The sequence below is a fragment of the Plasmodium vivax genome, chromosome 8 (genome assembly GCF_000002415.2).
Source record: "Plasmodium vivax chromosome 8, whole genome shotgun sequence".
NCBI classification, from domain to species: Eukaryota; Apicomplexa; class Aconoidasida; order Haemosporida; family Plasmodiidae; genus Plasmodium; species Plasmodium vivax.
Genome location: NC_009913.1, coordinates 1,060,187 through 1,086,936, shown reverse-complemented (window position 1 = coordinate 1,086,936; position 26,750 = coordinate 1,060,187). Strand labels below are relative to the sequence as shown.

The following is a 26,750-nucleotide window of genomic DNA, read 5'->3' as shown; positions in this document are numbered from 1 at the left end:
CTCACTTCCCGGCGCCTCTCCCTCGCTGCGCGTTTGCCCTTTTTAAAGCAAAATTGCGGGAAAAAAAATCGCCCAAGCGGAAAATCGCCCAAACGGGAAAACATCTTCTTGTCGCGCCCGTTCCGGAGTGGCCAGGGGACTGAAGTAGACACAACTCGCGAAAAAAAAAAAAATAAAACAGTGCGACGAAGCAGTTAGCGAGCGATTAACGAGTGACTGACGAGTGACTGACGAACGAGTTAACCAAATGATATAGTCACCCCGCCAGCTGATCTCCTACCGCTCTAACCGCCGACCGCCCCCGCCGCTGATCACGATGAGCGGCGGGGGCGAGGTGGTGCCGCGACTCAGCTTTGAGGAGATGCGGGGGGAGATGAGCAAGTACGGCGTGGAGATAACGCAGGGGACGCTGAAGAACCCCACGACGGAGGACATGCAGGGGGTCTACAGCATGTGCATAAAGCACATCCTTAACAAGGACATTAACAACATACGGATTGAGGAGTTCACGGGGGACTTGAAAAGCTCCATGCCGTCCATCGATGGTATACAGATTTTGCCCAACGAAGGGAAGAACCACCTGCAAGCCATCGGAAATCTGCGGTTTATACGGCACTGCGAACAAGTGAATAAAATCCTGTGCGTAGAAAACACCCTGAGTTATCTTTTCAAGCCAGTGAGCAGCCACATGGCCAGACTAATAAGCGCATTTGTGCACTTCACCAAGTATAAGGAACAAATTTACGTAGACAATGATATGAAGATAAGGAGGATCGAGGAGGGGAAAAGTGAAGACTCAGCATTGGGCGCTGAGTTGAAAGCGGTGAAAAACGAACTGCAGTCTCTCCAGGAAAACTACGAGCAAGTAAAAAACAGCGTTTTGAGTGAAAAAAATAAAAAAAGGGATTATGAAGAAGAAATTATAGAAAACCAAAATATGCTAAACGCACAGCAGAGCACTATCATTTCGTTGAGGGCAGCAAAGGACAAAATTGTGAATGAGACGAATGAAATTATCTTCCAGTTTTCGCGATTCAGGCAAAAGAAAGAAGATTTGGAAGACCAAATTGTCCCTTCACCGGAAAAACTACAAGAATACAATCAAGAGTTGAAGAATCTCCTACTGGAACATGTATCCTACTTTGAAAAGGATAAAAAAAAAAATGAAGAAATTAAAAATAAAATAAATATCTCCGATTTGTGTTTGAAGAAACTAGTAGACCTCGTGACCATCCTCACTGGTCATTTTAATGAGACTATTAAACTGCACATAGGAAAGAAGGAAGAGCTAAAGGGGCTGGAAAAACATTTAAAGAATTTGAAATCAGAAAAGGAGCATCTCACCATGAAGAGGAAGCAGCAGGAAAAGATCCTCCTCGAAACGGAGCAGTACTTTGCTCAACAGAAGGACAAGTGGAATGCAAAAGTGCAGGCAGAGGAGAAGAACGTCGCCGTTGTGGAGGAGAAGGCCAGCCAACTGTATGGACAGATGGATGAGCTGAAGAGGCAGGCGGACCGGGAGGCGCGAGAAATAGACTCCATCGTGAAGCTCATTCAGGAGACGCTGAATAACTACCGGCGCAACTTCGCCCTCATCGACGACTTGACCGCGCGCACGCGCAGCTCGCACGCGTTGCTCGCGGCCCAGGTGCGCGGTCAGGCGGCCGGGCGGATTGGCTGATAGGCGGCTAACCGTATATGCATGTATGCATGTATGCGTCTTTCGGATAGGCGGCTAACCGTACATGCATGTATGCGTCTTTCGGATAGGCGGCTAGCCGTATATGCATGTATGCGTCTTTGCGTCTTTGCGTCTTTCCGCCTTTCCGCCTTTCCGTCTATGCATGTACGATTCTTTTCGCGCGGCCCGCACAGGCGCCGCAAAACTTCCTCCGCGAAACCACCGCGAAACTGCACGAAACGCCCCTGAACTGTTCAGGCAAATTGAGGGGTCGCGTGCACGACCCGTCGCTGAGTTGGCAGGGCTTCCCAGCGGGCGCCGCGCCGCTTGGCACAAAAAAAAAAAAAAAAAAAAAAGTAAAAAAAAGGAAAAGGAAAAGTAAAAGAAAATTAAAAGAAGGCAAAAAGGAGCTTAACGCTAACTGGTAAATGCTAACTGGCAAATGCTAACTGGCAAATGCTAACTGGCAAATGCTAACTGGCAAATGCTAACTGGCAAATGCTAACTGGCAAAGCGAACGCACGGGGAAAAGAAAGAGGCATACTTATTTCTACAATTTGGAGATTCCCAAAAAATTGTTTCGCACACCGGGCGCAGCAGAGGGGGGAAGCAATCCGGTGTGCAACGCAAATGTTGGCAGAGAAGTGGAGGGGAAAAAAAAAAAAAAAGAAAAAAAATTAACCAACTAGGGGGAAAAAAGCCAGGGTAAATAATCAATTAAAAATGGACGCAAAGGGGTTATTACACTTCATAAGATACACATAAAGAGGTAGAGACATAGGGGTGCGTGGAAAAAGCGGGGTGGAAACACACGCGTTTGGTTGGAAGTGCCATACGTTTGGATGGAAGTGCCATACGTTTGGATGGAAGTGCCACGCGTTTGGTTGGAAGTGCCATACGTTTGGCTGTACATGCCGCCACACGTGTGGCTACAACTGCTGACGTGCTTTCACGTGAGGAACAAGACAGGGACAGGGGAAAAAGGTTAACTGGAATTTCGCTCCAATGTTCAGTGTGCCAGGAGGGGGTCCATCCGTTCACCTCATCTGCCACTGCTACCGTTTTGCATTTCTATGGAGAGGCTGCACCGGTGGGGGAGAAGTGGGAGGAGTGTGTTTACAATGGGGTGTAGAGATGTGACGGGGGAAAATGGCACACACATACTGGTATACACACATAAAGGTGTGCTGCTCCCCCGGGGAAGCAGCCAACGCAGTGTGCCCTCCCTCATCTACCTCTTCAAACCAGAGTTGCCCCCATCGCCACGTGTCTTTTCGTAGTCACTGTAGCTGTGGCGGTAGATGTAGAAGAGCGGGCACGCGAGGACGATCGCTCCGGCAATCTGCAAAGGGGAGGGGGGGTGCCGATGTAACAACGGGGTGAAGCGGGGCTCGCAGGTGGAAGATGGTCGCTCGATGATGGCCACTCTAAGATAGCCGCTCGATGATGCCCGCTCCACTCTCCCTCCCGGAGAGCTGCCTCCCCTTGGCCACTCACATAATTCCCAATCAGCGTCGGCAGCAGGTTATCCACGTAGGCTTTCGTCCAATCCACGTTGGCCTCAATCATGAGGGCGAGGTTGAGCGTATACATGTTGGCGATGATGTGCTCGTATCCTGCGATGGCGAAAGCGTATACCGCAAAAAACACACTGAAGACCATCCCGGAGCCATCCTTAATAGTTAAAACGAAGTAAACGGCGAGGCAAACAAAAATGTTACAACCTATCGCTAGACAGACGCACTGGACAAACGTGTGGCTCACTTTCTTCTCGGCTATATCATTTAAAAATTGAAAGATGTGATTTTTGCCAATTTCTTCATGTTTTTTGAAAGCCCCGGATAGATGGGAGACGAAGAAGGCAAAGGAAACTGCTCCCACGTAATTGCCAAAGAGAGAGATGCTCATTACTCGTAGGTACTCCAGCAAAGTGACTTTCCTTTGCAGCAACGCTGTCGTCACGGCTAGGGTGTTCCCCGTGAATAGGTCCGATCCAGTCGCTATGATGCACAGGAAAGCTATAGGGAAGGTGAATCCGTAGACGAAGGCGCTCATCGAGATCCCCACGTGTTCTCGCAGCTTGTGGTAGTAGAAGTGGCCGCCTGCAGGGGGGGGGAAGCGGCGGTGGTAGCGTAGCGGTGGGGCGGCGTAGCGGCGCAACGAGCGAGGTGGAAACGTGGGCATGCTCACGGGCGTCCATTTATTGCGCCCATGGATAGCGGCACATTTATAGCGGCACATCGCTATCCATTTTTGCGATCCACTTCGCTGGGCCCCCTCCCCCCTCGCGCTGCTAACCTGCTATCCCCGAGGCGTGCGCGCAGACGCCGACGAAAACGCCGGCCAGGATCGCCTTGGCCAGCAGCGACAAATTGGGGTAATGCGCCTTCCCCTTGCCATATTCAACGCATCGAATGTAGGACTCCTCGCTGGTGCACGCGGTCTTCACGCTGATCGGGTCTATCGTGTATTTGCTGCCCTTTGTCATTTTACGGGGCAAAGGGGGAGCAAAAAAGGGGAAGCGTTGGAAGAGGGAACAAAAAAGGGGGGGAGTAGGAAGAGGAGCCAAAAAAGCTGAGAAGTAGGAAGAGGGGCCAAAAAAGCGGAAGAGAGGGGAAAGTGGCCAAAAAACGGAAGAGCAGGAAGAGCGGCCAAAAAAGCGGAAAAGCTGGAAGAGCGGCCAAAAAAGAAACCTTCTTCGTCAATCGGAAGTCATTCGCCTTGGCTGTAATTTCAAATGGGGCAACAAATCAGGGAGAGGGGAAAAAAAAAAAATGAAAAAAAAAAAAAAAAAAAAAAAAAAAAAAAATGTGTTGAAGTTGAAGGGTTGCTGCTTTGCCCCCAAATGGAAAAGGAAAAAAAAAAAAAAAACGACTCAGCGGGGAAGTGGTTGACACGCGCGCGAGAGCGTTCGTCGCTGTTTCGGCACGAACATGTTAGCGTTAACAATTTGCAAGTTTTAACCATTCGTGGGTCACCGCTTTCGCGCAACTGCTTTGGAGCAGCTACTCCCGCGCAAGTGGCATGGAAGCAGTTGCGCGCCCCTTTTATGGGGCCCTCGCTGAGGGGGGAGAAGCCAAACGGACGCGTCGAGCTGCGTAAAGGAGAGGTGCTGCAAAGATGCTCCAGGCTGGCGCAGCTCACCCGAATGCGAGCGTAGCAAATGAATCTGCTGTGCCCCACGTGTATGGTGGGCACAGGGATGGGTACACTGGGAAGGGGCAAACCAGTCGGGTCTTACCTATGTATGCGACTCAGCCGTGGCGACGTTGCATCATCAATGGAGGAGGAACGGGTGAATCTCCACTCAGCTGTTCGCCACAGAGATGGAAAGGGTTAGTGAAAGGGTCAGAGGGGGTGCAGAATTTGCAGATTAAAAAAAATTAGTCCCAACTGGTTAAGCGCGTTTTGCTTTCGTGAGCTCCCCCCAGAACGGCTGCTCGCATTGAGACGCCGCATGCATGTGCCTTCGTATGTGTATACCTGCGGGGGGGGGTTCTCTGGGCACCTTCTGCCACTCGAACGGTTTAGTTTGGCCGAGCACAAACGGAGTGGACCGCGTGATGGACCGTCCAACCGACCGACCGACCGACCGCCCAACCGCTCAAGCAAACACATGTGCGCTGCGCTCTTCCCGTTTCGCATTTCCCAGGGGGGCAGAGAAGAACGCACAGGGAGCATACCATCTTGCGTAGGCCACAATGAGGAGGCACTCTCACAAAGGCGCACTTGACTGTGAATTAGTCCACATGCATGGGTTCCACGCGTATGGGTTCCACGCGCATGGATGCACCTTTACGGGGCAGTGGCACTCTCACGTGGGCGTCTCCTCCGCCGCCGCGCTGTTACACGCTGCGTTAAAACTGGCACCTCTATGGGGGGACTCCACCCCCTGGGAAGGCATTACAAGAGGGGTGCCCCCCTCCCCCCCCCCACACACAGACACACCCCTTCCATCTCCGGAAATAAAAACCATCAGGGGGGGGAGTTACCCGTCTTACTGATTAGCAACCCCCCGATCAACCTCCTCTTTTTGTGTTTCCTCCCTCCGTCTGCTCCCTTGCCCGTTGCTGCTCCAGTAGGATGGTCCAAATGGGTGACGTATCTCACGTGAAAGGGAAGAGGTACCCCAATTTGGAGGTGTTCACCAACTGCTCATTTGTTTTGCCTACGAGGGACGAACCTCCTCGCTTCCACACCGGTGGAGACGTAACCTGTGGAAGTGGGCTACTTCGTCAAGAGGCCCACCCAGCGCCCATCGACTAGACAACGATCTGTGGGCAGGAGAGGCAGCCCCTTTCCCCGAGCGGGCCACGTTTGAAAGGAAAAACTGCTCCGTTAAGTTGCAACTCGAACTGCCAATCTGTGCGGATTTGCCTCCACATGGGGAAGCGCGCCCGAGGAAAGATGCCGAGCCAACTGATTCGCTGTCCACGTAGCACCCGAGCAGGGGGGAATTATTTGTTCCATTTGGTGAGAAAACGTGAGCGGTGTGAGAAGGTAACTCCTTTTTAACACCACCCCAGGGTGTTCCTTTTTAGGTGGGAGGTAAAACTGTTTGCTTTCCCCCCATCGGACGGTCGAATTGGTGTATTTATTTATTTATTTTTTTTTTTTTTTTTTTATTTTTTTTTTTTTTCTTTTCCTGGAGCGGCTTCCCTCCGTTACTCACCCGCTATTTGTCTGTTTCTCCTTCGGGGCGGCAGAGGCAGAGAAATTAGATCATGCGGATCCCCTAGGGGGGGCATTCAGCCAAATGACTCGCCCCTTTACTCTCACGCGGCACATTTGGCACGCGTCCTCCGTGTGATGTATATATATATGTACATATCTACATATGAACATACGAACATATGAACATATGAACATATGAACATATGAACATACGAACATATGAACATACGAACATATGAACATACGAACATATGAACATACGAACATATGAACATATGTATGTGTTTTTTTTTTTTTTCTTTTTTTTTCTTTCCTTTTCGCGCGCCTGACTCTCCCCCCCCGCACAGCGCACACCTCACGCAGCTCTGCACCATTTCATTTTCGCCATCTGCTTCGACATTTTTTTTTTTTTTTTCTTGTCAACTGGGCCCTTTGCTTTTTCACGATCTTCGTCGCCTCCCCTTGTATGTGCCCCTGTGCTGGCAGCGCCCTTTTGTGAGTCAAGCGTGGATGTTAAGAGAGGAATATAAAGCGCGGATGCCAAGAGAGGAACACCAAGCGTGGATGTTAAGAGAGCAATACCAAGCGTGGATGTTAAGAGAGCAATACCAAGCGTGGATGCCCAGTGCGGATGCAAGGAGGGAAACCCACGTGCTGATGCTTCCAGGCAAACGCTAAGCACATCCTGTGTGCCAAACGAACAATGCACTTGGAGTGAATGCGCTCAAGTTGGCCGTGGCAAAAGCAGGAGCTGCGCTTTGCTGGCCGTTTGCCGCTCTTTTGCCGCCCGTTTGCGTACAGCAGTGCCTTCGAACGGGTCCCCGAAGGTTCGACCACCAGTCGTCTCCCCCCAAAGGGAAGGCCTCTCCCAACCGATCTCAAGTTCGCCGCGTAGCCTTTTTGCAAACGTTAGCAGTTGCAACAGGGGGGAAGCCCATCTCCAGGTAGGACGCAGTCGGTAGTGACGCAACTGGGGGGAAGCCCGCCACACATGTCAGGCGAGGAGTCCCCGCCGAAGATGCGGCACACTGGTTGAGCTCATCGTGCCGCTCAGTGAACCGCTCATTGCGCCGCTTGGTGTACCCCCCCTAATTTGACCCCTCTTGCCGCGCAGACGAAGCGATGAAGGGAAAGCTGTACCCCAAGAACAAAGACAAGGAGCATGAGAGGTACGGAGGAGGGGGGGGCTCCCAAAACATGAGCGCCCTCAAGAGGCTCTCCTCCAAAGTCCTCGGGGATTCAGTTAGTAATTTTGATTTAAGTAAAACCCTAGACAAAATAGACGAGCATGTGAAGCAGTATCCCTTTCTAGACGATTTGGGAAAGAAATATGGCATCAAGCCGTCCTACGTCATTGTGGGAGTTTCTGGGTTCCTCTTCCTCTCGCTCATCTTCGGCTGGGGGGCGGCCCTCATTTGCAACGTCGTCGGCTTTGCCTACCCAGGTGAGGCTGCGCTGCGGTTTGCGCTGCGGTTTGCGCTGCGGTCTGCACTGTTGTCTCCACTGTGCCGCTTCCCCTCCTAATGCCTCTTCCCCCCACAATGCCGCTTCCCCCCTAATGCCGCTCCCCCCCCGCAGCGTACCAATCGTTCAAGGCGGTGGAGTCCCAAAGAAAAGACGAAACGAAGCTGTGGCTGACCTACTGGGTGGTCTACTCGCTGTTTTTTTTTTTCGAGTACCTAATCGACATAATCCTATTTTGGGTCCCCTTTTACTACCTGTTGAAGCTCCTCTTCCTCCTCTACCTGTACATGCCGCAAGTCAGGGGCGCCGAAACGGTATACAATTTAGTCGTTCGGCCCATCCTGCTGAAGCACGAGAAGACCATAGACGACACGGTGCAGAAGATTAGCCAGACGGCCACCAGCCACCTCACGCAGATCACCGGCAACCTCACGGAGAAGCTCGTGCAGGACGGCGTTCGCCGCAGGAATGTCTGACCGGGTGGGTGGCACTCCAAAAGTGGCAATCTAAAAGCGTTAGAGCGGCCATCACTGGGGACCCCCCGCGCGACTTCCTCCACCGCTTAGTCACCATCGATGCAGAGGGGAAGAAGCACCTATATGAGCTACGCAAGTGAGTCTACCACATGGCCTCCCAAATGACGCTACTCTCGAAGAAGCCCACCGGTGGATCGGTGGGAAGATGAGGAGCGACGCGATGTTATGCGGCATCCCCCCCAGGGGCGTGTTAACACAGGAAGGGTGGTCCCCCTAGCCCCTCAACGCATGTCTCAACCCACGTGCGTCACCCATTTTGAAGAATTTAAAATGGGGAATGTCTTTCCACATGAGGAGGGGCCTACACACAAACGTATGTTTTTTTTTGACGCGCATTTTGTTGGCCGCGCGCCCCGAGCGCAGGTCGAGTTATTTCCCCCCATCGTCTCCCTAGACTTCTCCTACGCCGCTGCCCCTGCCTCTGCCTCTGCCTCTGCCTCTGCCTCTGCTTCTTCTCCTTCTGCTTCTCCTTTTTTTTTTTTTTTTCGTTACGAATATTTCCACAGGCATCTTTTTAAATTTTACCCGTCATGCGGGCATACGTGTGCGCAAGCGGAAAGGGGCACAGCTTGGTAGGCCAGGCAGTTGCATGGGGGTTCCCCCCCACCCGTACGCTCAAGAAGGTGTAGGTCTTTCCATTGGGGGGTTATTACCAGCAGGGGCGATCAGTGAAGGGGTACGGGAGGGGTTGCCACGCCCACGTCAACAACGTCATACCCATCGGTGCACAACCCGGCGTTACGGCCACCCTGGGGGAACTAAACCAATGAAAGAGAGGGGTGGCTGCATTTATGGGTCCATTTGTCATTGGGCTACTCCATTCGAAGCGCTCATCCCCCCAGAGGAACAACCCCTAAACGGTTACATGTTATGCGTACCACCGTTCCGCTGCTAATTTGATTAATTTTTTTTTTTTTCCCAACTGAGCCATGTGATGCGGAGGGGCGGCAAAGGGGGAGGGCGCAAGTTCAATTGGTTTTAATGAAGCAGTGTAGATATGTGTTTCTTCTTTTTTTTTCTTTTTTTTTTTCCTTCTTTTTCCTTTTATTTCTTCTTTTTTCCCAACGGCGCCGCCAAACCTGGAAGCGGAAAAATGGGAGAAGCGCCGGGGGGAACAAACCAAACGTGTATTCCCTCCCCGTCAACAGAATGTCATACGTTTGCTGCGCCGCGCTGAGCACTTTTTTCATTGGCGGCAAAAAGAAAAAGGGAGTGGCGCCGCTACCCTTATGCACTTGCGTATGCCGTGGCGCCGGCTCTGCATATGTTCGCCTGTGGAGAGGCTACAATAAGGGGAGGTCACGGCGAAGCAAAGCTGCCGAGAAGGGTATCGCGAAAAAAAGAAAACAAAAAAAAAAAGAACACTACTAAGAGAGCAAGCCGAATCGCGCACCTTCCCCCAGTTGACTTGACTGCAACTTTACTGCTTTTCTTTTTTTTTTTTTTTTTTTTTTTTTTTTTTTTTTCTTTACAACATTACGTACTGCTCATCCTGCTCACCATTTCGCGAACATTTTTTTTTGCTTAAGAATTTTATGCTCACTTTAAAGTTTCTTCCCACAGCTGACCGCTTTTCTTTTGGCGCTGCATAAGCATTTATCATTCACCCCAAGGGGAGAAAAGAAATAGAGCTGCCTCGTTTGAAGGAATCTCTTTTACAATCATTTGAAACGATCCGTAGTCAAGGTAAGGTTGAGGGAGTGGAGCAACAGAGAAACAGCCAAGTGACGGCGAGCAGGATACCCAAAGAAGCGAGCGCCTCTCCCGTTCACCACCCCCGTTTGGAAGGCCAAACTGCTTCAGAAGGCTGTCACCATATACATGTGCAGAAGTTACGCCCATTGGGTTTTCTTCTGCTTTTTTTCTGCTTTTTTTCTGCTTTTTTTCTGCTTTTTTTCTGCTTTTTTTCTGCTTTTTTTCTGCTTTTTTTCTGCTCTTTCTCTGCTCTTTCTCTGCTCTTTTTCTGCTCTTTCTCTGCTCTTTTTCTGCTCTTTCTCTGCTCTTTTTCTGCTCTTTTTCTGCTTTTTTTTTGCTTCTTTCCCTCCACCCATCTGACCAAACGCGCTTTTCCCCCCCGCAGATGGTGCGAATGAGCGTGCTGGCCGACTGCCTAAAAACGATTAACAACGCGGAGAAGAGAGGAAGGCGACAGGTGCTGATAAGGCCCTCGTCCAAAGTCGTGGTGAAGTTCCTCCAGTACATGCAGAAGAAGGGCTACATTGGAAATTTTGAAATTGTGGATGACCACCGATCGGGCAAAATTGTGGTCAACCTGTTGGGCCGAATCAACAAGTGCGCCGTCATATCCCCCAGGTGAGTCGCGCGGGAGGGTGGCGAGACACGTATCACTATGGGCCATGTACCGTGGTGTGCTCACCACGTCGCTTCTCACCATGACGCCACTCACCACTCCGCTTCCTACAATGCCGCTTCCCACCATGCCGCTCCCCCCCACAGGTACGACGTGAAGCTGGACGAGATCGAAAAGATCATCACCAACATCCTGCCGAGCAGACTGTTTGGTCACCTAATCCTGACGACCCCCTACGGCATTATGGATCACGAGGAGGCGAGAAGGAAGCACACGGGAGGCAAGGTGTTGGGCTTTTTCTTTTAAGGTTAAGTAGGCTGCGTGCCTGCTAGGAGGGAAGGCACTCACCCAACCGATTTGCTGCGAGAGGTGTTATCTTCCAAACGAGGATGTCACGTCAGTGGGGCGAGACCCACCCGAGGGGCACCCAAAGGAAGAAGCTAAGCTCATGCTGAGGAGGTGAACACAAGTAGAAGAGAATGACCGTACGGAGCGCACAGACCAGCTGCTCCCCCCTCGCCCCTTTGCAAAGGTGCGTGACTGCACACCGCTTCGACGCTTAATTGGAGAGAAAGTCATTTTTTTTTTTTTTTTTTTTTCCCAAATTGAAATCCGCGCGCGATTGTCCGTCTGTTTACTACATCCGTGTGTGCGCGTGGAGTTATGCACGAGGTCGCGGGCGACCGCACGAAAACAAAGAGTGCCCGGAAGGGGCCAACTGAGCCGAATGAACTAAAACGAAATGGATGAAAAACTTCGAAACGTTGACGCGTTGACGCGTTGAAGCGCGCCGCCAACCCGTCGCAAACATGGATGGACGCTGGCGCGCCGCCAACCCGCAGTACGGCCAGTGAAACACACACAAAAAACAAAAAAAAGAAAAGGCGTCCAAATTTGCTGCAACGCAATGGGGAGGAGGAAAAAACGAAAGCGGGAGCAATCCTCAAACTAAGTGTGTACCCATTTAAAAACGAAAAAGAACGCTCCACAGTGGGGTAGCACTACGCAGATCTGCATCGCGAAGCAGTTTCGAAAATGACTCTTTTTTTTCCCCTTTTTTTCTCTCCTTTCCTGCCTCTTGACTTATGGCAGGTCGCCCCCCTTGTCCACGTTCTTGAGGGGGAACTTTATGAAGGAGGTGAAGAGGCACCTGCAGATGGGGCACTTCTCCTGGCGCAGGGACTTCATGCAGTCGTAGCAAAAGGACGAGTGCCTGCACGGCATCAACAAGGTGTCCTTATATGAAGTCATGCAGATGAGGCACTCCTTATCGTGTTCCTCATGCCCATATATATCTAAAACGTCCACGAACTGGCAAACGTCCTGTTTCTTCTTGCTTCTATGTGCAGCGGCGTTGCTTCCATTTTCGCTAATCACACAGATATCTTTGATGATGAATGGCTTGTACTTGTCCTTCATCTTTTTAAAATCGACCAGAACGACTAGCGTGCTCGCATGGGTTCCACCGCCTCGGTTTTTCCCAACCCCTTTGGAGGGGGTAGCACTCGTAGTGACGCTTCTCCACCCCCCAGGGGAGTTTCCATAGAGGGAAGAAGCGTTCGTTAAATCGGCACACGGAACATCGTTTATAAGAATGGTGAGGGGGATTCTAATCTGCTCATCACTCATGTGGCTACTTAAGACCTTTTCATCGAGTGGGTGTTGCTGGTCGAATTTGCCCTTCTTCAGTTTCTCCTTCAGGTCATCCAGGTGTCCATTTCTCTCCTCCTCTATTTGGCTAAGGACATCTGCTACACAGAAGCTCTCATCGCACGGCATCGTGTAGGTGATATTCTCCCTGCATGCGAAGAAGGAGCTAGGCGTCTTGTGCAAGCAGGAGGTGAAGTTAATGAAAGAGTTGCTCTGCTGCGGGGACAAATGATCCCTATTCGGGTGATGAGAATGATGATGATAGTAGAGATTTTCTCCCCCTCCGGCATCTTCCTCCCCTGAGTAGAGACCACCCTTGTGTTTGTCTAGCAGGTAGGTCATCGCATCGGAGGGGGGCTTCGACTGTAACGATCTGCCAAACCCCTCCGTAAAAAAGGTCCTAAAATTATCAATGCAAATGACGGTGCTCCTTCCGTTGGTGGTCTTCCTCTTCGCCTCCGTCTTTTCGTGTATCACTTGATTTATTTCATTGAGGAGTACCCCCCAGTAGAGAGTTACACACACGGGATTTTTGGAGGTGAAGGTGAAGGTGATTCCGTATTTATACAAGTCAGCTGGGTCACTTGCGCTGGAGCTGAGGTAGTTTTTCACCAGGTGGATGCCATCATTTATGCATATGTCCAGGCTGATCTTCTCCACGCTCTTGGGCGTTATTTTTTTTTTTATTCGGATGATGTCGTTCACGTGGCTCCTGCACAGCATTCTTATCTCGTTGATGTAGCGCGACATGTTCTGCATGTAGATGGCCTGGGGGGGTGGGAAGCGGTGAGTGGCGGTGATTAGCGGTGGGAAGCGGTGGGAAGCGGTGATTAGCGGTGGGAAGCGGTGGGTAGTGCTGACTTGCGGGCGTGCCAGTGGAACCGCTTCACACCCCCGTGGCTCACCTTCCTATCCTTCAGGTACTTCATAATGCTGTAGGAGGTGTAGTACCTCGAGATGATGGAGAGCGCCCACAGGAAAATGACGAAAAAGATGATGAAGCACAACGTGTTTAGGAAGCTGCACATGTTAAAAATGCAGAGGATGTCTTCCTCCTTGCAGTCGTTGGACATGACAATGTTCCTGTACATGTCCAGGTCGTACTCGTCGACGATGTTCATGGTGAGAGGCGGGGGGGAGATAAGCCACAAGCGGCTGGAGCGGGGGAAGCGTTAGACGCTTTGTGCAATTGCCGTGGCTGGCGACGGAAATTCTCGCCTCCCCCGTTGCGTCAAATCACATGGTGGCGAGACCTCCCCCCCACTCCTTACTCCGCAGCGAGCAGCCGGGCGCAGCAAGCACTCCCGTCGGTACGCCGCCGAGTGGTGGGGCCGCCAACTGGTGAAGTGCGACGCATCACAACGCGTAGCAACTCATTGCAAGTGTCCCTTCCTCTGGGCTGTTCTCTTCACACAGCTAGGAAAAAAAAAAAAAAAAAAAAAAAAATTCTGACTTGTGCATATTTTTTTTTTTTTTTTTTCTTCACCTACGAGGAGGTTTTTCATCAGTTGCGTCCGAAGCCAAAAATCACCACAACTGACGCGTAAAGCTGGATAAAGAAAAAAAAAAAAAATGGGAATCTCCACACTTTGACGCTTCAGAGAAACTATCGGCGCATCCACGCGGTGCGCAGAGTTGGAGCGGGCGGGCGGCGTTTTTTCTTTTTTTTTTTTGGCCTCCGCTGGCAGTTTAGCAGGCAGTTCGGCAGTTAATTCTGCAGTTAATTCTGCTTGCGCTTTTTTTACGCGGTACCTTTTGCAGCCCCTATTGGCGCTTCTGTGCGGTCCCTTTCGCCGCCCTCTTCGTCGCCCTCTTTGCCTTCCTCTTTGCCGCCGCTTGCCCCCTTCTTGTCACCCACCTGGCACTCGCTACATTTTGCATCCCCGTGGCGACAAAGCGAATAGGGGCATTCTGCGTAGGCTGCGTCCGACGGCCGCGCAAAAATCGCGAAGGAAGGGGGTAACAGGGGGAGGGGCTATTTTTTTCGCGAAAGATGCGCAAAAAAGGAATTAAAAGGAACGCACGGAAAGGTTACATATCGCTGGCCGAGTTTCGTTTCGTTCGTTTTGTTTCCTTTTTTTGTTTCTTTTTTGTTTCTTTTTTTTGCGCGACCAACACATTCCCTGGGGGGAGGGAAGCCCCGCGGTTCGGCCAGCATTCCCCCCACCCACCTACACACCGTTGCAGTAGCGCACAGGCGCGAGGGATAAATGCGATCAGGACGCTTCGACCAAGTGGATCTCTCTTAACTCGCCCCTTCCATGCACAGTGTTAAGTTAAAAATGTGAAGAAGGTGATTATTTTGCGCGCGATGTGTGTGTTTTTTTTTTTTTTTTTTTTTTTTTCCCCCTTCACATGAAGTAGCGGAGTGGCGCGGATTCGACGCAGTCTCCGTAGCATGAGCGGGCGTATGTGCCTTTTCCCTGTTCGACTTGGCCGCTTTACATTCGTTGCCATTTGACTGGCTGCCTTGAATGATGAGCGCGACTTTGGCAGCGATCCCCCGGGGGTGAACCTGCGTGCCAAGTTTGTTCGAGGGTGATGTGTGCGTCTTTGTTTGATTGTTTTTTCTTTGTTTGTTTGATTGCTTCCGTTTAGGACTTCCTGGGGGAGAGGGGCCACTGCTCCCCCGTTCGGTCGGTTAAAAGGTTACCCCCCCAGAAGGGGCTCACATGTGTGCAGGTAAAAATGGGTGTGCATAGGCCCCGTCCACGAGCGCGCATCGTTGTGAGTACGTTAAAAGGGGCGAAGGAGGGTCCTCCTTTACATGCACAAGTACAGGGGGAGGAAATCGTCAACGCGGCATCTCCATCATCAGCGCGCCTGCTCAACCAAGTGTTTCCAGCACGGATGTACCACCGAGAAGGTGCCAATAAATGTTCGCCTGCCGCTACTTGCGCGCAGCCCCCTACTGGTTCAACTGCTCCACCGACTCCACGGCCACGCGCATGGCCTCGTTCAGCGTCTCCGAATCAACCACCTGGTATTCATAAGAAGAATCTTTGCACACCCAAGAGAAGTTAACCAGGTGAGGCAAGTTGTTCTTATTCATGTGGTCGTCACTTGTTAAAATTATTTTATAAATATCCACGAGGGCTTCCTTCACGTCCACGTCTTTGTAGTTTCTCTTTTCAATTTCAGTTTTAAACATTTCCTTGTTCTTCCCGATGACTACTCCGCTGTATTTGTAGCAGGCTCCGTTCGGCTCCACGCAGTAGATTTCGCCTAAGGGGGAGGGTGTACAGGGGAGGGGTGTGCATACGCCCGTGTGGTGGTTGCCGCCTCGCCAAGCGCACCTGGCCAGGCGCCGCCCACTTGCGTACCTTTCTCCTTCTCGTCGAAGGACGCCAGTATGATGGAGGAGGCAAAGGGGCGCAAGTGCCAGTACAGCGTAAACGAGTGCAGGTAAAGAGAAACGCGGTTGGCCAAAATGTGCAGAGGGATATTCGTGTGGAAATTCAAGTAGTAACTGTTCGCTTCATATTTCGCTCGATCAATTATATTTCTGGCATCTCCATCGAGCCCAGCATAGGTGACGATCACGTTATTATTAATGTGGTGGATTCTACTGTAGCTACTGTGCTTTATCATTTTGTTCTTAAGCAAATTTGAATTTACGCAACAGGTGAGCAGCCCATCTTTGCACTCCAGGCTCAGGGCCGTGTTATTGCTGTTGATGGCCTTGTAAATGTATTCCACCTGGTACAGCCTCCCGTCTGGGGAGAACGTCGAGACGGATAGGTCGTACCCCGCGCTGAGCCCTGCCATCGGTGTGGGTGCTCAAACGGGGGGCTTCCAAAAAGGGTGCTCCTTCGACGAGGGGCTCCTCAAACGAGGGACCTTTCAAACTGGGAGTTCCTCAAACGGGGACCAGGGGCCGATCTGGGCACAGGGGCTCTTTATCTCTTCTGTACAATGCAAAGAAGGGGGAAGCGGCGAGGGCATGAGGGGCGGGGGAACGAAGCGCCTACCCGGCTAACGTGTGGGCTGGTAATTCTGAAGAAGCCGCTTCTGAGCGTTTCTAAGTGACAAGCGAAAGTACGAGCGTGCGGGGGAACGCTGCTGTATGCTCACTCCTTTTGCTTCTGTGACTCCTTTCACTTCGTTAGCTCCTTTCGCCTCTGTAACTGTTTGCCTTCCAACTTGCGAAGGAAAAGCTCCACGGTGGCTTCTCTGCGTGTGCTGGGTTGGCAATCTCTCGCGACGGCTCGCTTCTTCGCGAATTGTTCGGTCGGGGGGACAAGAGGAATTAAAGAAAAAAAAAAAAAAAAAAAAAAAAAACACATACATATGTACATATATACATATACACGCATACATGCATACATACGTATGTAAAAACTACTTTGGCACGCCCCTCCCGGGGAGCCACCTGGCCCGGGAAAAGCGCCTCAACACACCTCCCCGGGTGACTCCCCCTTAAGCGCAGCCCAAAATCTGGCGGAGCAGTTACACCCCAGTTGGCCAAAAAAAATGCGGCGCGATGTTACAGGCACAGCGCGAGCTCACTCCGCAATTGGTCGTCCCCCACCGTTGGGAGCAGCAGCGCCACGAGCTCCACCCCCAGAGGCTCGCCATTTGAAGGGGCAACAAAACGGCAGGGATGCGAAAAATGGGTCACCAGTCTACCCTACTCAGCACAGCGCACATGTGCGTACAGTTAATTTTTCTTGTCCCTATGGCGGGGATTTTGGGGAGATAAAGAACAAAAAAAAAGGAACCTCCAACGCCAAAGCTGCACACACGCAGGCAATTCCAACGAGGTGAACATGCCCATCTGTGGGAGACCCCCAAACGGTGACCATTTCAGTGGGGTGAGTCACCCCTCAAAGAGAAACACCATATTATCTCCCCCCCGTTGCGCAGAAGCGGCAACGTTTGCTACTTCCACCCTTGGCCGTCTCTAGCTCGACAGCAGCGCCCCCACAGCTGCAGAACGGCGTGTGTATGTCTGTGTCCGACATGGGTAGTGAGAGGGTCAGAAAAAAAAAAAAAAAAAAAGAAAAAGAAAAAGACAAACAAACAATGCATACGCAAAAGGGGAACACCTTTCTTCCTCACACTCCATCACTCTCCCTTCCTCGCTCATCTTTGCGCGTTCCGTTCTGTCGCTTTTTTTTTTTCCCCACATGCGAATACGAACAATGGCGAGGGAGAGAGAAAAAAATGCATGCACATTGGCTCAAAAAAAAAAAAAAAAAAAAAAAAAAATCAACAAACAAACAAATCAACAAACAAATCAGCAAATCAGCAAATTACGCATGGCTGCACAAGCTACACACTCTTGCTCCCGAAAAAAAGGGGAAAAATCGAAAGGGCAACACAACAGAACAGTTCCAGCCGGTTTGATAGGGAACAACGTGATGAGCCCCCCGCATGTTTGTCTGCTCAATTGTCTACACAAAGCAGCTGCGCTTGTTCGCCCCCAGTTTGCCTCTCCACGGGAGGGTCCCCTCCGCCCAAGCGTGAAAGTGCAGGGGTGTTCGCGTATGCGTACGTCTGCCCTGCCGCTGCGAAAATTGCGTCAAGGGGGTACCAGCACACGCGGACACGACTATTTCGCGAACAGTTGTGGGAAGAAGCCTCCTCACGAAACGGTGTGTGCAGCTGTAGGGACCCCGTTAAACACTGCTTGGCTGCTTCATCTCGCTGTATTTTTACGCATCTGTTTTTTTTCTTTTTTTTTCTTGCCGACATGCCTCCCAACCTGGCAAGCGGTCCCCCCCTTTTATTCCTTCCCCCCCCCCGATGAAACTCCTCACGTGCGCCCTGTGGTGGCTGGCGCTGCTGGGCGAGGGGCTCCTCTCCCAGGAGAGGCACTTGGCGAAGTTCGCGCCGTCACTAAAGGAAGAAGGGGAGCTGTTCGTGGAGACCCCCTACGACTGCGAGCACAGCGGGTTTATAGCTCTGCTGAGGAGGAACCCGCTCTACTTTTGCTTTTTCGTAGGTGAAGGGGATTACTACGGTCTGGTTCTTCGTACCTACAATTCGGAAGACCTCAAGTGGGAACCTGCAACAGAGGTGTTAATAACGAAGCAAAAAATAAACACATACACTTTCATTGATGATTACCTCTTAGAGAAACTCATTCTCATTTATTCTTACGATGCAAAAATAAGAGTCACCGTTTTTAATAATTATAAAGAACCCTCCACGGAGACCTACAAGATTAGTGTAAATTATGAGATTTTGCAAATGGCTAATGTAATAACGAGAGTGACTTACCTTTTTAAAAATAGGAAGTCCATCGCTGTCTGTGGCATAAATAGAAGCAATAACATCCTCTGCTCCTTCTCCTTCGATTACGGGTTAACGATGAAGGACGAAAATGCAATTGAGTTTATTCTTAAAACGAAGATCCCCATAGGGAATTACAAAATGCACGTGGAGTTTTTCCCTGAGCACGTCTATTTTAACCTCTACGATGATGTCATCCAAGACAATGACTACGAGCTGAGGTGCATCAAGGGGAGTGAGAAAGAGTATGCGTGTGACTTCCTCTCCAAACCACTCAAAGAAACGGAGAGCATTCAATATAGGGGGGTCCTACGCAACCGCATGTTTCAGAACATCGTGTACGAGGCGAAGGAGAGGTGCTACATCGGGTGGTCCTTCAACTCTGTCAGCATGAATAGCGAGCTGGAGACGCTCATTTCGGATTCCCCCTGCTCGCACGTCTCGCTCTTTCACCAGGGGACATCCTTGGTGGTGGCTTACCAGCGGGGCCCCTTCTCGCCGCTCGGCCCCCAGTTCTACCGGATCTTCGAGGTGGGCGCCGTCACTCATTTTTGCGTAGCAAGGGGGTGCTACCACTCCGTTTTGCGTCCTGCCGCTCAGTTGAGTGCACTTCACTGCCGCTTCACTGCCGCTTCACCCCACTTCCCCCCGTCTCCCCCCTCAGAACCTGCAGGAGAAGGCCGCCGGGTGCGAGTTCCGCGTGGGCGGCAGCCTGTACGTGGCGAGCACCTTCACCAACCACCAGTGCCGCATCGACATGCAAAGCGTAGACGTGAACCCGCAGAACGAAGACGAAATAAGCTTCAGCGTCGTGGTCCCGGCTCACTTTGACATCCAGGACGCCACCTGCTTCGTCTCCAACGATATGTATAACAATGATAAGACGACCCTTTACTACCTGGAGCGAGAGCAAGTGGAGCAGGAGGACCTCTTCATCTTCACCTTCCTATTCTATCGATACATAATAGACCACATCAAGGTGAAGGAGAGCACCTGCATATTTGAAAATGAGAAGAAGAAGGAAAAGCTGCAAATCTCCCTCACCTTGGAAAGTCCCTACAAAGAAGACACATGCGATATTGGCTCAGAAGATCTCTGCGACTTCATAATCCAGGGGAGGAGCAAAATTGTCATCCATTTTGATGAACATAAGTGGGAAGTGGATGCCCAGCTGGTGAATGCCTCTCGAGTGCTTTACAATGGGGTGCACATCCCTCTGCATAACCTGCTGAGCACCTCCAATATTAACGAGCTCGTTCAAGTGGGCACCAACCAAGTTACCATCCTCATCCCTAGTACCATCCCGAGCAGTCGGACCGCCAAAATTGCATTTACTAGTAAGCAGGAGGGGGGAGGGAGGACTAAGCATGCATACCTCAGGCTGCAAAAGAATGTGAAGCCTATGAAAAAAATCTTGGGAATTAACTTCTCCTCCTCATTTGACATCAGCTACAAATACTTTAAGCACTACCAGGAAAATGTAAAATTTTTGCTAAACGAATTTAACGAGACCAACTACATCGGCATGGTGTGCGAAACGCACCTGCAGATCACCGCCCCCCCGTGCACACTCACCCTGGTGGACCACTCCAATAAGAGCTTCCACATCCACGCGGTCTTCCCCCAGAAGGTCCCCTTCCTCTACAGCTACACGAAGAAGAAGCTCCCCCATGAGAGTGGCCCCCACCATGAGAGTGGCCCCCACCATGAGAGAGGCCCCCACCATGAGAGTGGCCCCCACCATGAGAGTGGCCCCCACCATGAGAGAGGCCCCCACCATGAGAGAGGCCCCCACCATGAGGGCAGCCTCTACATAAGCGAAACCCGATTTGTCGTCTTCAAACATTTTAACTCGCTCCTCCAACAGAAAAATATAAAGTACCTATATTTCAAGTGCGTGTGCCACGCTAGGAAGAGCGAAGGTACTGACTCCTACAACCAGATAGACTTCATCATCACGACGGAGAACATCTCGTCGGAGGTCATTCACTCCAGGAAGGTTATCGAGCCTCCAAAAAATTACAAGGACGACCCTGAGGGGGGGGAAGAGGAGAGGCAGAAGCAGGATCAACCAAAGGAGACTAATGAACCACTCCCCAAGTTTAAGCAACCCGAGGGGATGCCGCCACCAGGGAAGAGGGGCCCCTCCTCAAAGCCCTATGCGAAACTCTCCGGCCTTAACGACCCCTTTCGGAAGAACAGCTTCTACAGGAGTGGCGCCACTTGTTGGGGGCTCTCCCTGTTCGTCGTCCTCCTCCTCCTCTTCCTGCCCTGAGGGGGGGTTAGCGCGCACCCAACAACAAAAAAAAATTGTAGCGGGCACTGTAGCGGGCACTGTAGCGGGCACTGTAGCGGCACTGTAGCGGCACTGTAGCGGCACTGTAGCGGCACTGTAGCGGCACTGTAGCGGGCACTGTAGCGGGCACCCGTTCGTCCACTTTTCAAGATCCTTTTTCACTCCGTGTGTGCGACGTGTACACCACTTGCACACCACTTCCTACCAACTTCCTACCAACTGGAAAAGAAACAAACTTCACACCGCAGGGGGCGCCCCGCCCTGAATGCTCCAATGCGTAACAACACGTTAACCGCGACCGGCGCGGCTTCGTCCTCCTCTTCATAAGTCCCCTCGGGGAGAAAAAAAAAAAAAAAAAAAAAAAATAACCATAAATTAGCGATAAATTTGCAATAAAATTGCAATAAAATTGCAATAAAATTGCAATAAATTAACGACACGACTGCGGGGGGCCCCGCGCTTGCACACAAAAAATTTGGAGACTGCCAGAAAGTAGCACGCGCGCAGGGGCGCACACTTGCACGTAGAGGTTGGTTGCACTTCCACGCTGATTGCACTTCCACGGGGACGATTGAAAAAAAAAAGGGGTGAACGCATGGAGGGGGAAAGGAAGGACGCCCCCCCCTGAGTGTGTTGATAAAACGGCGTCGCCGCGTAGGACGCCCACGTTAGCGGCTCAACCGCAAAGTGATCCACCGTTGGCGGCTCCACGTTAAGGGCTCGCCGCCTAACCACCTCGCCGCCGCTCCGCCGCTCGTCCGCCGCTTCCCCCTAGAAGTAGTACGTGCCCGTGCGCTTGTAGTAGCGGAGCAGGCGCTCGTTGAGGTGGAGGTGCACGTCCTCGAACCAGGGGTGCCTGAGCGCGTCGTCCGCAGTGATCCTGTTCTTGTAGTCGTAGCTGAGGAACTGGTCGATCAGGTCGATGCCCTGCTCGCTCAGCAACCTGCGCCCGTAAATGTCCGTGAAAATCACCTCCAGCATCCGCAGACGGTCCACCTTAAACTGGGGCAGCTCCCCCACGAACTCCTTCTTCAGCAGATTGTCAAAGTCTTCATCTGGGATGCCTCGGAAAACTAAAATTTTAAATAACACGGAGGACTCAAATTTGGAAGTGACCGGCACAAACCCGAGCAAGCACTCACACATGGTGATGCCAATCGACCAGATATCCACAGAGTAATTATACATGGTACTGTTGCAAAGGATTTCTGGAGGCCTATACTGAAGAGTAATAATATTACAGTCCTTCGTCTCCGCTTTCAAAAAGTGATCATATACACCCAACCCAAAGTCGGCAATTTTAACAATCCACTCCTTCGAGTCGTTCAACCCATCGGATAAATACTTTATATTCTTGATGAGCGTATTGGCTGGCTTTATATCCCTATGAATTACAAATTTTTTATGAAAGTGGTTGATCCCTTGCAGCATTTGATATATGATGACTTTCGTCTGAGCCTCTGACAGCGATGGCATGTCTGGGTAGAAGGACCGATTTTCAATCTTCTTCAAAGGAAGGTACACATATTTCACATAGTTGTGTATGTGGTCATAGGACATGTCGATTCGCTCACTTGGCAGATGCTGCGCTGTGCACTGCTTTATGTGTTGGATGAAGGAGGCGTGTCTCTTCTTCGCCTTATTAAGTATGTCATTCAGACTGCAGTCGCATTTTTCTATGACTAGGAAGAGGTCCCAGTTTTCGATGTAGTCGTTGTTCTTATTCTCGATCTTCTTCAGCTTCCTCGAGTGCTTCCTGAACTTGAGCTTGTCTATGCTTTTGTTCGTCCGGGTGGTTAGAAGCGTTCCGATAGCCCGGTTGGCCCGGTTCGTCCGATTCGTCTGGCTCGCCTGACTCGCGTGGCTCGCTCTGTCCGCCTTGTCCGCCCTGCCTCTGTGCAGCTCGGCCCGGCGGGCGGCGCCCCCCCCGCTGCCGCCCGCGGCGGACTTGAAGGTGGCCGTGCGCACCTTCTTCTTCGCGTGCAGCCCGCCCAGGTCGTTGCTGCGCTCCTTGCGCGCGTCCTTCCGCGCGGCCGCCGAAGCGCCACCCCCACCAACGCCGCTTCCCATCACGCTTCCAACCACGCCGCCACTCCCCCCCTTGTCTAGGTTGTACAGCACCAGGTCCTTCTCCAAATCCTCAATCGTGAGGCAGCTCTTCGACACCAAGTTCCTGTACCGGTTGTTCCGCTCGATGGTGTCCCTCGAGGGGGAGTACTGGTTGCGCTCCACCTTGCGGTGCCTCTGAAAGCTGAAGTCGTATTCCGCCGACAGCGTCTCGCTGCGCGCTTTCTGGTTCCGGTGGTTCTTCACCTTGCTCTTCCTATACGTGTGCACGCGAAAGCTGTCCAACAGGCACACCACATTGGGGTGGAACAGGATCCTCATTATGTTAAACTCGTTAATGGCAAACTCCTCGGAGCCAAACTTATATTTGAAATTCGGCCAGAAGTACCGTAACACCTTTACGGCAAAGTGCAAATAGGAATCCTCCAACGACTCCGCCTTAAAGACTTTGCCATACACCCCCTCCCCTAGCTTCTTCACAATTTTGTATTTCCTCATGAAGTCTCGCGGAAACAGATTCAACAGCTTGTCCACTTTGATCTCCGAATTTTTGTGGTTAAAGGAAATGTTAGAGAATATCTTTTCATTTTCGAGCATCTCCCTTTCGTACAGCGACTGCTTGTCGTAGAGGAACCCATCGATTAGATCCAGCCGGAAATTCTTCAGCTTCTCATCCGTCACGTAGTCCTTCAACAGCTGGTCCTCATCAACGACCTCGTTATCCTTGCAGAACAGGTCATCTATTGTGCACGTTTGATTTTCGGGAAAGGGGATCAGCTCCTTCAGCTTCTCCACTTCTGCATTGTCTAACTGTAGAGAGGCATTCCAATATTTGCTAAAAAATTCCTTTCGACTAAGCAGCCAGAAATTCTTTATATACTTCTTTATGGTAATCTCCTTCGTGTCTACCTCCTTACTCACCACAATTTTTTCCCTCTTGTTTATGAGCAAATCTTGGTGATGGAGCAGAAGGTCTGACATGCTGTCCTGTTCTTTGTTCTCCACCTTCTTTCCCTCTTGGAATTTGTTCCTCCCCAAAAGGGTGTTATATAGGGACATTCGTGGCCTTTTAAAAAGCTTTTCCCCCTCGAAATGGTCATTTCGTAGTCCTACCATGCAGCTATCATCCAGTCTGCACCTCGGCAGACTCTCCTTCGATTTACACCCCCCCCCTTCTCGCCTCTTCCTCAAAATGAACTCCTCCAAATTTGACTTGTCCTCGTACATGCTATAAATGTTGTTGATCAGGTTGTTGTTTATGCTCCTCTTAAATTTGTACGAGCAGTAGTTTTCAAAGTTGAGCAGGTTGTTGGCGAGGAATTCTTCGTCCGACTTCGCGCCGCTCACGGCACTTGCGCCAACTGCCTTTCCGCCCACCGCTTTATCGCCCACCTTATTTGCACCAACAGCATGCCCACTCAATGCATTCCTGTGCAGCGCATTTCCGCTGGGGAGCGACCGGACTAGAAGCTCCCTATGATTTTCGTTCTCCCGATTGATGGACAGGTTTATCGAATCCAGGTAGTCCTTATTCCGATCCTTGTAACTGTAGAGGTGCTCGCCGCTTCGCCTCATGTCGACGCCTCTCTGCCCAGCTTCACTGTGCCTTCCTTCGCCATTTAGTGCAAACTCGGTTGGGTCGACTCCTCCTCGGCTCCTTTCCACGTGCGAAATGGCCTTCCCCCTGAAATTGGCCAAGCCGCTGCCCAGGCTGCTACTCATGATGAATCCGTTTTCGGGGCCGGCGGCACGTCCCTTTTCGCCCTCACCGTTGGTGGCTCTATCCGACCGATCCGCCCGATCTACCCCATCCACCCGCTCCTCCTTGCACTTATACAACGAATTCCTAGCCAACACGGTGGACGAATCCCCATTCCTGGAGCTGTACAAATCGCTCAACTGTAGCGGCCCCTTCAACATGCTACCGTGCACGTCCATCATGTTGCCACTTTTCAAACTCGCATGCAGTCCCACCGCTCTCCCGGTGGTACTCCGCAGACTACCATCCTTCAACTGCATAGAGGACCTACCAACAGCGTGCTCCTGGTTGCTCGAATACAAATTGTTCTGCTCCGACCCGATGTACAGCTCGCTGTTCGATGAGTTGTTCGACCGGTAGGAGTCCATGCTGAAATTCTCCGCGTGCATTTGGTTCAACTTGGACTTCTTGTAATTCATCAGGTTGTGCTCGATGTTGTTTTTCATGTTCAGGTAATTGGCTTGGTTCGCCCCGTTCGCGTAGCTGGAGGTTGATTGGTTGGCCGTCTGGTTGGCTACCTGGTTGGCCGCTTGGCTGACCTCCAGACTCGCCGCTTGACTCGGCGCGTTGCTGCTCGCGCTGCGCACCGCGCAGTTTGCGCTTCCATTGCGCGCCTCGCCCTCGTTCGCGGCCTTCGAATCCCCCCCGCCGGCCGCCTTACCGCCATACTTATCGGTCGCGCTTTTGTTCTTAAAATAGCTCAAAATGGTGTAATTTGAGCTCTTCACGTTGTCACTTTTCCCGTCGCCCACGCGGTTCTCCCCGCCGTCATTAGCACTTGCGTTGTTACCTTTAATGGAAGTAACTCTGCTTGCATGGGGGTATTTCTTCTCCTTTTCTATCCCCTTATATATGGTGTCCTTTTTGCCATTTTCCTTGCTTCTGGTGTTAATTAAGCAGGTGGTTTCCAACTTGTCCTTTGCATTTTTGGAAATCTTTTCAGTTTTCACTCTCTTCAAATTCTTCTTAATAGTTTCACCATTCTTCGATTCGTCATTTAGAAAGACGTTTTTTTTTTTATTCATGTTTGTCCTTCTCTTGCTAAGGGCCTTCTTCTCACTGTCACCACTTTTTTCTATCAACACATTATTTTTAACTCGTTTTGACGTAACTCTATCCATCTAGATATTCAGGATTAAAAAAAAAAAATAAAAAGGGGTGAAAGAAGAAAAAAGCAAGGCGAACGGGGGAAGCCACTGTTTTTTTGTTTTTTTTGGAAAATAAAAATAGCTAGTTATATGGCTAGTTATATGACTTGTTCATAATTTTGTTGTACGCATGTGCATTTGCGGGGGTATTTTTGTGTTTGTTTTTTTTTTTTATAAATAAAGTGGCCCTATAGGACAGGTGTTTATGTTAAGAAAATGACAGTGCAGTCAAAATAGCCAAGAAGGATTTTTTTTTTTTTTTTTTTTTGTGGACATATGTCCCTTTTTCGCCTGAACAGTTCAGGCCTTTTTCACCTGATTTAATGTGTGTGTGAAAAATGCGAATATATACATTCTTTTTTAACATGCATGTTGCAACGTTTTTATGTGTGTAAAAGTACACAGAGTGCCACATTTGACGCATTTACAAAACGCGCTTCTTTACCTCCCACACGTCGGCATACCGCTGCGGGGAGGCACGCACAAGCAAGTGTTGCATATGTATGTAAGTATCAACGCGCTCACGTACTTGTGTAGGTGTGTATGCATTCAGGTATGTATCATGAAAGAGGGGAATGGGGGGACAATTGGTTGACGCGTTTCGCTTTGAGATTTTCCTCCCTTTTTTGTTATTCTCCCCACGGAACTTAACCCGGGGCGCAGAGATGCAAATGTGTATACATATATATATATATACACGTGCGTGCTTCACTCAAATGGGTGGCACAATAATGCCTTTACTCGTGCATGCACGTATGTACTTATGCACAGATATGTACAGATTCGTGCTGCCCCCCGTACACCCACTTCGTCTTCGCGTGCTCCAAATGATTGGCGCAGGTGCGTGTGAGCGAAGGCGTGCGTGCACGGGGGGGGTGAAAGAAAATTCATGCAAAAGGGGAAGGTTGCAAACGCGGGGAGGGTAAA

General features: G+C 50.8%; 9 protein-coding genes across 9 annotated transcripts; 4 read left to right on the top strand and 5 right to left on the bottom strand.

Moving 5' to 3' along the window:
* Positions 1–206: 206 nt before the first annotated feature.
* Positions 207–1,681, top strand: PVX_095410 (hypothetical protein, conserved; the record flags this gene model as incomplete). Its single annotated transcript, XM_001614498.1, has 1 exon — positions 207–1,681. The coding sequence occupies exon 1, from the start codon at positions 317–319 to the stop codon at positions 1,679–1,681; it is 1,365 nt and encodes a 454-aa protein (XP_001614548.1). The 5' UTR covers positions 207–316.
* Positions 1,682–2,207: 526 nt separating this feature from the next.
* On the bottom strand, positions 2,208–4,443 carry PVX_095405 (transporter, putative). Its single transcript, XM_001614497.1, has 3 exons — positions 3,980–4,443; positions 3,179–3,783; positions 2,208–2,763 (listed from the first exon to the last, which is right to left on the bottom strand). The coding sequence occupies exons 1-3, from the start codon at positions 4,167–4,169 to the stop codon at positions 2,737–2,739; spliced, it is 822 nt and encodes a 273-aa protein (XP_001614547.1). The 5' UTR covers positions 4,170–4,443; the 3' UTR covers positions 2,208–2,736.
* Positions 4,444–7,477: 3,034 nt separating this feature from the next.
* On the top strand, positions 7,478–8,295 carry PVX_095400 (hypothetical protein, conserved; the record flags this gene model as incomplete). The annotated part of the gene is made up of 2 exons (XM_001614496.1): positions 7,478–7,799; positions 7,934–8,295. The coding sequence occupies 2 exons, from the start codon at positions 7,478–7,480 to the stop codon at positions 8,293–8,295; spliced, it is 684 nt and encodes a 227-aa protein (XP_001614546.1).
* A 547-nt stretch (positions 8,296–8,842) lies between these two features.
* PVX_095395 (hypothetical protein, conserved) lies at positions 8,843–9,958 on the bottom strand (the record flags this gene model as incomplete). The annotated part of the gene is made up of 3 exons (XM_001614495.1): positions 8,843–9,627; positions 9,749–9,821; positions 9,856–9,958. The coding sequence occupies 3 exons, from the start codon at positions 9,956–9,958 to the stop codon at positions 9,324–9,326; spliced, it is 480 nt and encodes a 159-aa protein (XP_001614545.1). The 3' UTR covers positions 8,843–9,323.
* On the top strand, positions 9,831–11,415 carry PVX_095390 (40S ribosomal protein S15Aa, putative). The gene is made up of 3 exons (XM_001614494.1): positions 9,831–10,041; positions 10,436–10,668; positions 10,813–11,415. Exons 2-3 carry the CDS (start codon positions 10,436–10,438, stop codon positions 10,970–10,972), a joined length of 393 nt encoding a protein of 130 aa, XP_001614544.1. The 5' UTR covers positions 9,831–10,041; the 3' UTR covers positions 10,973–11,415.
* Positions 11,416–11,484: 69 nt separating this feature from the next.
* Positions 11,485–13,437, bottom strand: PVX_095385 (hypothetical protein, conserved; the record flags this gene model as incomplete). Its single annotated transcript, XM_001614493.1, has 2 exons — positions 11,485–13,084; positions 13,222–13,437. The coding sequence occupies 2 exons, from the start codon at positions 13,435–13,437 to the stop codon at positions 11,750–11,752; spliced, it is 1,551 nt and encodes a 516-aa protein (XP_001614543.1). The 3' UTR covers positions 11,485–11,749.
* A 1,673-nt stretch (positions 13,438–15,110) lies between these two features.
* PVX_095380 (20S proteasome alpha subunit G, putative) lies at positions 15,111–16,549 on the bottom strand. The gene is made up of 2 exons (XM_001614492.1): positions 15,640–16,549; positions 15,111–15,541 (listed from the first exon to the last, which is right to left on the bottom strand). The coding sequence occupies exons 1-2, from the start codon at positions 16,082–16,084 to the stop codon at positions 15,225–15,227; spliced, it is 762 nt and encodes a 253-aa protein (XP_001614542.1). The 5' UTR covers positions 16,085–16,549; the 3' UTR covers positions 15,111–15,224.
* Positions 16,550–18,064: 1,515 nt separating this feature from the next.
* Positions 18,065–20,828, top strand: PVX_095375 (hypothetical protein, conserved; the record flags this gene model as incomplete). The annotated part of the gene is made up of 2 exons (XM_001614491.1): positions 18,065–19,084; positions 19,218–20,828. The coding sequence occupies 2 exons, from the start codon at positions 18,065–18,067 to the stop codon at positions 20,826–20,828; spliced, it is 2,631 nt and encodes an 876-aa protein (XP_001614541.1).
* A 792-nt stretch (positions 20,829–21,620) lies between these two features.
* Positions 21,621–25,796, bottom strand: PVX_095370 (protein kinase domain containing protein; the record flags this gene model as incomplete). The annotated part of the gene is made up of 1 exon (XM_001614490.1): positions 21,621–25,796. One exon carries the CDS (start codon positions 25,794–25,796, stop codon positions 21,621–21,623), a length of 4,176 nt encoding a protein of 1,391 aa, XP_001614540.1.
* Positions 25,797–26,750: the final 954 nt, after the last annotated feature.

Bases quoted from the DNA above. Each gene is read 5' to 3' on its own strand.
- PVX_095405 (XM_001614497.1), bottom strand. From the start codon at position 4,169: ATGACAAAGGGCAGCAAATACACGATAGACCCGATCAGCGTGAAGACC. The intron at 3,784-3,979 runs GTTAGCAGCGCG...CCCCCCCTGCAG, and splicing joins GCACGCCTCGGGGATAGCAG to GCGGCCACTTCTACTACCAC. The intron at 2,764-3,178 runs GTGAGTGGCCAA...CCACCGGTGCAG, and splicing joins CGACGCTGATTGGGAATTAT to CCTCTCCATAGAAATGCAAA.
- PVX_095380 (XM_001614492.1), bottom strand. From the start codon at position 16,084: ATGGCAGGGCTCAGCGCGGGGTACGACCTATCCGTCTCGACGTTCTCC. The intron at 15,542-15,639 runs GTACGCAAGTGG...CCTCCCCCTTAG, and splicing joins CTTCGACGAGAAGGAGAAAG to GCGAAATCTACTGCGTGGAG.
- PVX_095390 (XM_001614494.1), top strand. From the start codon at position 10,436: ATGGTGCGAATGAGCGTGCTGGCCGACTGCCTAAAAACGATTAACAAC. The intron at 10,669-10,812 runs GTGAGTCGCGCG...TCCCCCCCACAG, and splicing joins TGCGCCGTCATATCCCCCAG to GTACGACGTGAAGCTGGACG.